Source organism: Rhinatrema bivittatum, chromosome 18 (assembly GCF_901001135.1).
Source record: "Rhinatrema bivittatum chromosome 18, aRhiBiv1.1, whole genome shotgun sequence".
In the NCBI taxonomy this organism is placed as follows: domain Eukaryota; kingdom Metazoa; phylum Chordata; class Amphibia; order Gymnophiona; family Rhinatrematidae; genus Rhinatrema; species Rhinatrema bivittatum.
Genome location: NC_042632.1, coordinates 42,303,982 through 42,316,937, shown reverse-complemented (window position 1 = coordinate 42,316,937; position 12,956 = coordinate 42,303,982). Strand labels below are relative to the sequence as shown.

Below are 12,956 nucleotides of genomic sequence, written 5' to 3'. Positions count from 1 at the left end.
CTCTGTATGATCCCTGGGTGGAATGATACTGCTGTCGTCTCCTCGGTTATCAATAGCACTGTGTACGTATCCATTGGCACCTGGTTGGTGCTTGTTGGTTCCCTTTTGTGTTGGGGAGCAGCCTATAGCTAGGGATTCATCTATGTGTGAGGGCTACCATCCTGCTTGTCCTAGAAGAAAGCAGAGTTTCTTACTTGTAATAGGTGTTCTCCTAGGACAGCAGGTTGTAGTCCTCATGAAACCCACCTGCCACCCCATGGAGTTGGGTTTCTCCTGTTTTATTTTTGTTATCATAGCTCTGTTACAAGACTGAAGAGGACTCAATAAGTGGACACATGGTATAGGGCATGCTCAGTGTGCCTAGTCAAAGGTCCAGAAACTTTGCCATAAGTTTTTCGTGCCGGGCTCTATCCGATGAGGTCACCCATGTGTAAGGACTAACATCCTGCTGTCCTAGGAGAACACCTGTTACAGGTAAGCAACTCTGCTGTCTGTCCTTCTGTTCTTTCTTTTGGGCCCAATGTGCTTGACTGGCATAATAGATCCTTAAAGGAGGATGGCCTCCACTGGAACCTTAAGGAGTTTATAATAAATATCTGCTTCAGATACTGTGGTTGACTTAGAAAACAAATGAAGTGCAAATTAAACAACTATGCCGGAGGTTTGTTTTTTTTTCCCACTGCATCTAGTTTCCTGTGTACATTTTTTCATTGTCCTGCCTCAAGGCAGAGTATTCAGAATTCAAGACTTCACAGTGCTGTTCCAAACTTTCTAACCTCACTGTTGACCAGATCCTCTCCAGATCAGAGATCTTTTTTTTTTTTTTTTTTTTTTTTTTGGTTTTAAATATTTTATTGCTCAATTTAGCATCAATACAAAATATAGAACATGTTGACAGAACATTTTGTATGTAAATAACACCGGTATGTGTACAACAATAAAAACTTATGATAACTTCAAATATCAGTGAATAGTACTGTGTGTGTATAAAGTCTTATTACTAAACTCCGGAATACTCAGCACCAAAACAGGGACCTGAATCCCTCCCCTCCCCCCCCTCCCCCCTATCGGCTAAGAAGATGTAGGTGATAATACATAGGTGATATTTAATCGCTAGCAAAGAGATCCTAAGATATCCCTTAACAAGGTAAAGTGTACATTAAGCTAAACCTCCCGAATGAGTGGTGAAAATAATGAGGCAGCGAATAGCATAGTCGCTTGACATTTCCCACAACAACATTTAAACATTATCAAGACTTCCCAGCCCCTTCTTCCACTCATAGTATTTATGCCAAACATTCCTAAAAGTACCCACTGTGTGGCGGAGATGAGCCGTAATTTCTGCAAGCCTGTAAATTTGTTCCACTTTGCTTTGAACCTCCCCTAGCGTGGGGACCATAGAAGATTTCCATCTCCTGGCGATTTCTATTCTAGTCGCCGAAAATATATAATTAGCCATAGTAGCAGGTTGGTCCTTCCCCCATGGACAAGGGAAACCCCAGCAAGGCTTGTTGAGGCTGGATGCAAATATGAACCTTATACATTGCGGTCAACCACATTTCCAATTGAGACCACAATGGGTGCAAGACTGTACATTCCCACCACATATGGAAAAAACTACCGGTGGCCGAGCATCCCCTCCAACATTGTGAGGGAAATGAAGGGTACATGCGATGTAACCGCTCTGGGGAGTAATACCATCGCACCACCAACTTCCAAGCATTTTCAACAATATGTGATGCAATTAAACCCATGCCCGTCTGAGAAAAGAGCGCCTCCCAGGCCCCCTGGTCAAATGTGCGATGTAAGTCTACTTCCCAGGCTTTAACATAAGTGGGTTTCTGGAAGTTTTCCTTACCCAGGAAAGCATATATATTCGAAAGTAATTTAGTTGTTTGAGTATTTAAGCACAAACGTTCAAAATCAGATTTTCCTTGCTCTAAATGCCCCTGCAAATGGTGAGACTGAGCAAAATGACATAGCTGGAGATATAGACAGACATCAGAGGCCGCTAAATCAAATTTTTGTTGTAACTCCCGAAAACTTAATAAATTCTGTGTGCCCCATAGCTGCCCCCAATATTGAATTCCCTTCTTGGCCCACCCCTGAAAGGCCTGACTTTCGAAACCTGGAGTAAAGAGGGAATTAGCATACAAATATGTGCTATGATGAAATTCCTGATTTCCTACCAACCCAGATTTTTTAGCTTCCCAGAGCTGTAGAGGGAGCAGCATGGAGGGTGGTAGAATATCTCGGGGCTGAAGGACCCAAGTCTTTTTAGGCTGCCAGATAAGACTACTCAACGGTACAGTAGCCAGTAATTGTTGACTAAATGTTATCCAGGGCTTCTGTAAGAAGCTCCTATGCCAATCTACCAGCGTCTTTAGTCTAGCAGCTGTATAATATCTTTCTAAATTTGGTACACCCAAGCCACCCTGGGATTTATTTCTGTAGAGAATCGGACGAGCCACTCTAGGTCTGCGGCCCCCCCCAAATGTAGAATAACAAGCGTTTTTGCCAAATAGTAATGCTTTGCCTAGGTATAGCTAAGGGAAGCGTTTGAAACAAATATAAAAACTTGGGTAGAATCATCATTTTCACGGCAGCTATTCGCCCAAACCAAGAAATCCTGTATCGATTCCACTCTTCCAAATCTTTAGTTATCTGGGCCCATAATTTATCATAGTTAAGCATGATCATATCCTGGGAAGCGCTGATATATACTCCTAGATATTTAAGGCTAGTGTGGGCCCATCGAAATCGAAATTTCCCCCTCAAAGACTGCTCCATGTCAGCTGTAACATTGACATTAAGAATCTTTGATTTTTCCCAGTTAATTCGAAATCCCGAAACCTTGCCAAAAGCCTTAAGAGTTTGAGAGACTAGGGGAAGTGAGTGCTCCGGTTCAGTGACTAAAAGCAGAATATCGTCCGCAAAAAGTGAGATCTTTGTGGAGAAAGTGCCCACCTGTATCCCAGAAATTCCTGGATTCTGCCGAATTATATTGGCCAATGGTTCTAAAAAAATGGCAAATAACAATGGTGACAGGGGGCAACCCTTCCGTGTGCCTCTCTGAACCTGAAAGGTAGGCGAATACCCCCCATTAACCTTTACACATGCCAAGGGGTTCTGGTAAAGTTGATGTAACCATTGTAAAAAGTTTGGCCCAAAATTCAAGCGGCGTAATAAAGTAAATAGATAGGGCCAATGAACTACATCAAAGGCTTTTTCGGCATCAACTGAGAGAGCCACGGCTGGTATCCTACGACGCTTTACCCACCAGATCATATCCAATATCTTATGCACATTATCACTAGCTTGCCTTCCCGGAATAAAGCCAGCCTGGTCCGGATGAATAATCTGGGATAGAAACCCATTTAGCCTATTGGCTAATATCTTGGCAAGGATCTTTAAATCAATATTAATGAGGGAGATTGGTCGATAAGACCCGCATGCCGTGGGATCCCTACCAGGTTTAGCCAAGATCGTTATGCCGGCCGTATTTGCCGATGCTGAGAGTGACTGCCCTTCCCTCAAGGACTTGAAAAATTTAGCTAAAATAGGGGCAAGTTGTAGAGCAAACTGCTTATAAAACCGCCCCGTAAACCCATCCAGGCCAGGTGATTTGCCAGGTTTAAGGTTTTGAATGACCTTTTGGATCTCGAGTTCGGAGATATCCTTATCCAGGATAAACTGCTGCGCAGGCTCTAAGGCAATCAGGTCTATATTCTCTAGATATTCGTCTATGGCAGGTCTGTGTTTCTGACCATCGCAGAGTACAATCAGATAAAATTGCTGAAAGCGCTGCCGGATCTCCGTGCCTGTGGTGAGCATGGTACCCCCTTGAACTTTTAATTTTAACAATGGTCCGCCTGATCCTGTCGCGTTTTAATTTGCGAGCCAATAGTTTCCCCCGCTTTATTTACCCCGCCTTCAAAAATATTTTTGTTGAGTCCGTTCAAGCTGAAACGCAATAACAGCAGCAATCTAAGGGATGCTATGTGCGTGCGCACAGCCTCAAGGACGCAAGGAATATCCTTCTCGTTGGGTCCCGTTTGTGAGTTTTCTCTATCGCCAGCAATCGTCGTACTAGGCTCTCTCGTTCTGCTATTCTTTGACGTTTAAGATAAGAAGCTCTAGCTATAAATTTTCCACGTAAAACTGCTTTTAAACATTCCCAGATCGTTCCAGCACTCATCTCCCCATTATCATTAAATGCTAAATAATCTTGAATTTCTTGTTCTATGTGTGTAATAAAATCCGGATCATTAAGAAGAGAATCATTCAATTTCCAATAGTGGACCCCTCTATCATAATCTTTAAGCTGTAAAGAAAACCATATGGGGGCATGATCCGACCATACAATGGCCTCTATGTCCACTTTCGTCACCCGAGGTAAGGTGCTTCTACTACCCAGAAACATGTCAATCCTTGAATAACTATTATGTGGGGTTGAGAAAAACGTATAGTTTCTGGATTTAGGGAATCGAGTGCGCCAAATATCCAAAAGGCCCATATCGGCCATCAGACCCTTAAGGGCCCGGCGAGCTAGCTTTGGGTCCGAACTGTGCCCTGTGGAGGTGTCCTTGCCCGGTCGAGGGTCAAATTGAAGTCCCCACCAATAATGAGAGTGCCTTCTACTTTAGAAGCCAAAGCGTGATTCAGGGATTGAAAAAAATCTGCCTTTTGAGTAGTAGGCCCGTATACAGAAACTAAAGAGAAGATTTCTCCCCCCCAGTGAAAGCTTCACCATGACCATGCGGCCTGAGGGATCTGCTATAAGTTCCTGAAATTCAAAGTGAACATCTCTGTGTAATAAAATGCCCACCCCCGAATACCTTGAGGAAGGAGTTGCAGCCGCCCAGTATTGATGAGGGTACTTAGGATGTTTCATAAGGCCCAGATATCGTTTTCGGAGATGAGTTTCTTGGAGTAAGACCACCTCGGCCTTCATCCGGTCTAATTCCTTTAATAATTTACGTTTACCTGGGCTATTAAGCCCTTTAGTGTTTAGAGAAAAAAAATTCAAAGCAACCATTAGAGTATAGCCTCCCCCCTATCCTGCCACCTCCTGCCAGGGAACCACCACCCAGAATCCACTTGCTTATAGAAATCAACCTTATCACCTTCTGTATCAGAAGCCATTACCCCAAATCCCAACCCCCCACCGTCCCCCTTTAGCAATCCCAGAAGCACAAACCCTGTGCTCCAAATTAACATGGAGGAAATCGTCATCACTCCTCATGGCACCTATACGGGCAGCAAATTGAACAGAAATTAACCGCCAATGTTCCGGCAAACTAGCAGAGCAAATGTCCAGCAGGCACTGAAACCAGACTCAGTTAGTCCACATTGTCTGCCGTAGGATCAGTGGAAGGATTTCTCTGAAGCCGTCTTCGCCCCTTGGGCACGCGCTGCCAGCGAGGCTGTGAATTGATTGTAGTCGCAATGTGGGTCAAAGTAGTACCGTTCCCTTTTGCCACTGCTGGGACTGCTATAACGATACCTGCCTCCTTCAGAATCGTGCTGGCCTCCAGGACTGTCTTGACTCTGTGGGTAGTACCCTGAAGCATAAAAGACACTCCCCCAGGATAAAGCCAGCGGTACCGAATGTTAGCCTCCTGTAGTTTAGTAGTAACACAGCGAAATTCCTGGCGCTTTTTTAAAGTAGCTGAGGATAGATCAGCAAAAATAGCAATATCCTGATCCTCCCAACGCCACGTGCGCTTGCTTTTGGAAATAGCAAAAAGCTTTTCTTTCAAAGTGAAAGAGTGAAAACAGACCACTATATCTCTAGGTCTATTGGCAAGTTTCGGTCCCAGGGCTCTATGCGCCCTGTCCAGAAGAATATTAGGCATGGTAGTATCCTTCAGGGTTTCATCACTTTCCCAGAGAAAAGCAGCAAGTCTTTCCATCACAACAAAGCAGTCCCCATACTCCTCCGTTTCCGGTACCCCTCGTATCCGAAGATTATTGCTCCGGTTTTCCAGATCTTCCACCTTTTCAGCTAAATTCTGACAGATCTCTTGTAAATTCTGATGGCAAAGTTGCATCTGAGTCCAGCCCTCTCCCTGAGTATCTAGCCGGATCTCAGCCTCATCCACCCTCCTACCCAGCTCTGCATGATCTTCTTTCAAATCGGCAATTAAAGTGGTGATTTCTGCTTTATAATTTTTAATGTCCTGCCTCAGCTCTATGAACCAACCTCTGATTTCGTCCCGGAATGGTTCTGTAATCTCCGGAGTCAGCAGCGCAGGTGCCCCCTCCTCGCCCTCCGAAAGCGTGTGCTCCGCCGCCATTTTAGAATTTTCGCCGCCGTTTTCGCTGGCGTCCCTGGTGTAGGAGAACTTCTTAGGTCACTAATTTTGCGTTTAGTCATCATTCCTTTGAGTGCTGAAGCCCTTCAACTGGCAGTCGCCCGCTTTTAAAGTGAAAAAAAAATCGTGAAAATCGCGCGGTTTCAGCGATTTAGCCCGCAGTGCTCACGGAGCAGCAGAGTTAAGCTGCTCGCATGAGGGGTGACGTCACTTCCTCCTCCAGATCAGAGATCTTGACATGAAAATTAGTAAGACAATGCAGTGATATCGGGAGACCATTTGGTTATCAAATGCTCTAAGGACAGCAGGATGAACCAGAAACTATCTAAGTTTACAGACTTGGATTTGATTTGCACAAACTGCTCTTCCGAGCTGATTTACACCCCCCCCCTCCCCCCCGGCTCCAGGAGAAGACAGAGCTGTTACTGCAGCTGGGGGGGGGGGGGCCTTACCACTGATTGTGTTTTTCCATCTCTCCACTCTCATAGCCACATTGCCTGAGCAAGTCCTGCCCATTTACTCCATCGAGAACAGACGAACGGCTTACAGCTGATGAAAATATGTGGGGCTGTGTACAACCAGGCGTGCAGAGAGGCTCAAAAGTGTGTGAGGGGAAGGCTCACAAACACTGGGGCTGAGCGATGTTACTGACTGCAGCCACGCGTCTGCTTTCCCCCAGTCTGCGGCAATGGAGGCTCCTGACTGAGCGTATTGAGTAGCGCGCCAAAAAAAAAATGTCCATCAAAGGGATAGCCATTGAGCGCCTACATCATCCTTGACTGTCCTTTCTGTTTCACCATTGGAAAAATTGCCAAAGCAAAAGATGCTGTTGTGAGCACTACGCAACCTTTATTAAGGATCCAGTCTTCCTGGATTTTAGTACAAATTTGAAATACCTGTGGACAGTCTATTATGAATTACTGTTCTTCCCTTGATAATTTACGAACATCTTTTTCCCAGGCCTCCTTTATTTTGCAGGCTGGTTCCCAAGAGCTTCTGTTAACAGTTAGTACAATTTAGACATCAAGCCCTTGTTAACAGCTCAGGAGATTTTAACAATTTCTCAAATTGTGTAAAGTCCCCAGCATATCTTCTCATGGGAGCAGGGCTCCTTGGGAATGAAGCCTTTCACTTGAAGAGACTTGCAAACTGGAATGTCTTCCATTACAAATTGTACTTGCACAAGAACTGACCAACAGGAGGAAAAAAATCCAGCCCTAACACAAACAAAAAATTTGCTTCAGTGAAAGATTTCAGGAGGTAGTCATGAATAAGATAACTTGATCTTTCCTCTCCTTTTATCTCCTCGTGAATTTTTTTTTTTAAGATATCTAGTGTTGAAACTCTACCACACAGACATCTTAAACACCTGAATTTGTTTAAAAATAAATAAAATTAACTGATATATATATGCAAAATGTGTAACTTCAAACGTTTAACTTTTGGTTTAAGCCATAGAGATGTCAGAATGCATTTTGAATTTGAGGGACTGTTTCATATGTTTTTAGGAGAAGATTACTGTAACTGAGCTCTGTGAGTTTCTAAGCAGTATCTATTTAAAACATCAGTCCCTTGTTCTATATTCCCTCCCAACTTACTCTAGTCCCATCATTGTAGCAACAATCCTTGGCTCATGCACCCGCACTCTTTCCGGAACCTTGCAAATTTGGGCTCCGGGGTGGGAGGTGCTTAAGGTATCCCCACTGTGTAATGTCTGTGATTCCTCCCCACTTCCTGACCGGGGTCTGTGAATGCTGCCTGCAGAGCATCCCCAGACCCCAGGGAGTTGGAATCTGTGTGTAGCCCTGCCGCTGAGACGCTGATTGAGCAACTGTTACTTTTTTTTTTTTTTTTTTTTTTATTAACGTGGTACAGGGCTTTTAATATTACTGCAGACCGAGCATGTCTTCCGTGGCATCCCAGCAATGTCACTGTAGGAACTGCTATTATGCAGTAATGCTGGAAGCGATGTTCACAATACAACTTTTTGAAAAAAGATCTGCAGTTCCCAAAACCAGAGCCCCTCCCCATGGTTGGTGGGTACACAGTTAATTTATAATTTCCTTAAAGGAGAACTGGGGCAGATCTAGGCAGGGCATGTACATGAGCCAGCTTGTGATAATACTCTGCGTTTTCTTTCCTTTTGTCGCTATTAGAGGGATGACTGAAGGCGTTACCCTTTTGATTCTGGCAGTGCAGACTGGTCTCATAGAGCTTCAGGTGGTCCATCGGGCCTTTCTCCTCAGTATCATCCTTTTTATCGTGGTGGCTTCCATCTTGCAGTCTATGCTGGAGATTGCTGATCCTATTGTTCTCGCACTGGGAGCTTCAAGGGACAAGTAAGAAACAAAGCACTTACTACTATGGCCGTTCTCTTTTTGAGAGGGGGGAAAGGAGAGATGACCGGTCTTTGCCGAGTTACCCCGTTGTTCCTGAAGTGTTGGCACCACTGGGTGCAAGTCTCTGTCTTTGGCTGGGACCAGTATGGCTCTAGCTTCCTTGCAGGAGATCTGGAGCCATTTTCTATTCTACACCTTGACCTTTCAGGACAGCTGCTAAAAGAAAACTCGTACATTTTAATTGCATCGTTTCCTGCCGGGCTTATGATCTTCTTGGTTCATGTGCTCACTTGATTAGCATTAGGTCATGGATAAACATAGCGGAGAACTGCTAAGCGCCGGTTAGCTTGAAAGCTATTAACAATCCCACTGCTTGTTGCTTGCAGAAGTCTCTGGAAACACTTCCGTGCAGTGAGTCTCTGCTTATTCCTGCTAGTGTTCCCCTCCTACATGGCTTATATGATTTGTCAGTTCTTCCATATGGACTTCTGGCTCCTAATCATCATCTCCAGCAGCATTCTAACCTCCCTCCAGGTAAAAGGGGAATGCATGGTGTTCTCTTCTCCTTCCGAGTAACCAACAGAGGGGCGGGCGATGCAACAGGATCCTAGTTCCCCCTATTTAATTGTTTATGTGCAGTATTGTAGCCTTCCTCCATCCAGACTGGATGCATTAGAACTTGAGTGTCGGCCACCAGAGTACTGTGTGAGCTTGCAGGGAAGAGGAGTATGGCAGTGACACAGAGCTGTGACTTGAGTAGTTTTAGCACTATTGGGCGTGGGTTCGTTGTTGGTCCGAAACTGAGAATCCGGCACTAAAATAGCACGTAATGCTACAGGTCAGTTTGCAAAGAGCATTCACTCTCTGCCCTGCCCCACTACATTATTGTTCTTGCTTCCTGTAAGCACTGTCACCTATTTCATGATGTGTATAAACAATAAGGGAAGACTTGCAAATTGTTTTCATGGGGTACAGCTTTATTGCACTTTTCCTCGGATATATATTTTGTGTACTTTGTCTTCTGTTAGGTATTGGGAACCCTTTTCATCTATGTCTTATTTATGGTTGAGGAATTCCAAAAAGAGCCAGTGGAAAACATGGATGACGTAATTTACTATGTGAACGGCACTTACCGGCTTCTCGAGTTCCTGGTTGCTCTCTGCGTGGTGGCCTATGGAGTTTCGGAGACCATCTTTGGGGAGTGGAGTGTGATGGGCTCCATGATTATCTTCATCCATTCGTACTACAACGTGTGGCTGCGTGCTCAGCTCGGCTGGAAGAGCTTCCTTCTCCGTAGAGATGCTGTAAACAAGATTGAGTCCCTGCCAACGGCCACCACAGAGCAACTGGAGCAGCACAATGACATTTGTGCCATCTGCTATCAGGTACAGAATACAGCGCGGTTGCTCTGTGGAGTTAATAGGGTGCATGTTTTGTTTAGTGTGCAACGCATAGCACAGGACTTATGGTAAATACAATGTCGTAGACTGCTAAATTGATAGGAGTAATATTCGGTTTGGAAGCAGTTTTATAACGGAGTGCTCTCTTTTTTTTTTTTTTGTTTTTATTTTTCTGCCCTTGAAAACTGGCAAATTGCTTTTCATTGGCCTGACTGGTGTTTAGTGTATAAAGCTGTGATAAATGAGCCCCCTTAAGACGTTCAAGCTTGGATACCATCCCTGCTAATTATGCATTCATTGTGACATTGCACAGGTCGTTTCTTTGATTACTTTGTCTTCCTTGTTATTTTTGGAGGTTTGTAACATGTATCTGATGACCATTGCAGCACATCCCAGCATTTGAAGTGGTTTAGCTGCTACTTGTTAAAGGAATAAGACTAAATGCCTTGTCTTTTATAGTCTCTAGTTTTTTAGCTGTGTTTGGATGTTAAATATATATCGATATATACAAAACTTGAGCTTGGTTGAGTGAATGTTTTAACTCGCGCGGTGATTGTCAGATAACTAGAGTTGGTTTTGGAATGTTCTAGCCTAACTCGCTGCTGCCTTCACGGCTCGGTGCCAGTGTGTTCTTCACTGGTCATCGACCACGGGGAACTCTTGGTACAGGGCTGTTTTGGTAATCTCAGAGGAGAGTAATTATTTAGCAGGTGCAACACATGTTTGCTCTTATTCTCTTCTCTTTTTTTTTTTTTTTTTTACCTTTCAGGACATGAAGTCTGCCATTATCACACCATGCAGCCATTTCTTTCATGCTGGGTGTCTTAAGAAATGGCTTTACGTGCAGGAGACCTGCCCTCTTTGCCACTGCCAACTTAAAAATCCCTCTCAACAGCCAGGACAAGAGCCAGTCCAGTTGCCAAATGCTGGAGCAGAACAGAATGCTGCTGCCCCGGGACCCGCTGAGCCCCCAAGTGACCAGCATGGGGCAAGTCCAAATGGGGACCCTGGCCAGTGTGTGGCAGAAGCGGCAGAGAGGACTGAAAACCTGGAGACCACTCTAGAGTCCCAGAAACACCCCCTCATCCCCGCATGCGAGGGCAGTCCTGTCGTCTGTGTGCGGGAAGAAACGAGCCCAGTGGAACATCAGGATGTCGTCAAAGAGGGGCCCTCTTCAAATTCAGTCTATCACAGAAGTTACATCAAGGCCACGCGTGAACAAACGAACCAAGACCCACAGCATGGGCTCAGCTTTCAGGAACACTCTCTGAACTCAGACTGTGATGCTAGGCCTCTGGGGGCCTTGCAGGACAAAATGAACCTGGGGGAACAAGCGCGAGAGGAGGTCCACATCCGACTCAGAAACCCTGAACAGCAAGAGAACGCAGGCCGAATATTTTAAGTCTAATCCATGACAACGGAGTTGGAACTCTTGAAAGCAGAAGGGATTGTAAGGGCAAAAGACCCCAAAGTTCCTCCCAGTAATATGGCATGCTTTTACCCAAGGTGTCTTGGACAAGTTTTATGCTTCATGCTGATCAAACAAATATTATCCTGTTCCCACTAATGTGATATATATCTGTATCTAATATATGTTATAGGTATGGATATATAAATTGGAAATACATTTTTGGGCATGGAGTCTGTGCCAAGGAAGCAAACCGTAATCTCTCTGTAGACGTTTGTCGGAAAGGCAAAGAAGGTAGAAGGCCCATACCTGAAAGTATTGGTTTTGGCAGGGACCTGGGGGGTGGGGTGGGGGAAAGAAACACACGAGAGAGCAAAAAATGGCTTGGCCCGGGGAGGGGAAGGTTTAAAGGTCTTTCCTGAAGTCCAAGGCAGCTTATTCTCTCCTGCACTGCCTGCCCGGGGCTTGGCCACACCTGCTTTTGCATAGCACTGAGACCCGCGCGGAAGGGGTTGTTGCACGCTCACTTGCACGCAGTGTATACGCACTTGGGCTTCTTCAGAGGGCAACACAGGGTGGGGGGGACGGGGGGGACACTTTCCATTAATGTAATCTATCATGACGCTGCAATCTTCAGGATAGTCCAGTGGATATGACACATTTGTATTTTACTTAGATGCAGTAGTACAACTCACAAAACAGTTTCTCAGCCTATATGACGTTAGCTCGAAGCTTTTATGAGCACTTTTCTGTCCGCTAGTGTTGTAGGAGAAAAGTGGGATGAGCTGGAGGCTGCAGACCAGGCAACGGAGTGCTGTTTAATGTCGTGTAATGTTTTTGATTCTTGCGATTTAATGAGAGAAAAGAAAACAGTGTTAAAAATCTGGCCAAAGTTGCACATTTAGGAGTGAGTACATAAGACATGTATGATCTAACTTTGCAAATGCCACGTTTAAAGCTGTTGTTAGTTTGCACTTTTTTCCTGACAAGATGAGTCCTATATAAATTTTTACATTCATCATGGCTTTAGGTAGTTTAGAGAAAACAGGGCAATTTTGTATGTGAATTTTGATAAGAAAAAAAAACAAAAAACCCTAGTCATTTATTTATACAAATAGGCTTTGCTTTAAAAGGAAAATTGTTTTTTTTTTCCTCTGCCAAGTTCTATGGTGAAATGTGACCTCTTATTTTAAGTTTTTTATTTTCCAGTGTGAAATTTGGATGTAGACTGACAGACCTAGCAGAATGTCTCAATAAATTACAGTTGAACATTAATTATTGGTTGGCATATGCTTGTATAGAAAGAAAGAGTGCTCAAATGAGAGAGAGAGAGAGAGCGGACCATTCTGAAGGGTATGAGACCTCCTGCCGATAGTTCAATAGTGCAGGGTATAAATACAATAGAAGAAACCTGGGACAAGCCAAGGGGGACTCTTAGTAGTCTGGGTACAATCATTAGCCATGAATGGAAGGTTAGAAGGGGCAAACAAGC

At 44.5% G+C, this 12,956-nt stretch overlaps 1 protein-coding gene across 6 annotated transcripts in view; it reads left to right on the top strand.

Annotated features, from left to right (window-relative positions):
* The window catches only part of RNF145 (ring finger protein 145), a 37,119-nt gene extending 24,380 nt beyond the window's left edge, over nucleotides 1-12,739 (top strand). For all 6 annotated transcript variants that reach the window (XM_029584132.1, XM_029584131.1, XM_029584134.1 and 3 more), the window contains 4 exons: nucleotides 8,474-8,656; nucleotides 9,043-9,190; nucleotides 9,685-10,041; nucleotides 10,826-12,739. In XM_029584132.1, coding sequence (XP_029439992.1) covers nucleotides 8,474-8,656; nucleotides 9,043-9,190; nucleotides 9,685-10,041; nucleotides 10,826-11,458 — 1,321 coding nt within the window. In that variant the 3' untranslated portion in view covers nucleotides 11,459-12,739. The remainder of the gene's footprint in view (nucleotides 1-8,473; nucleotides 8,657-9,042; nucleotides 9,191-9,684; nucleotides 10,042-10,825) is intronic.
* Nucleotides 12,740-12,956: the final 217 nt, after the last annotated feature.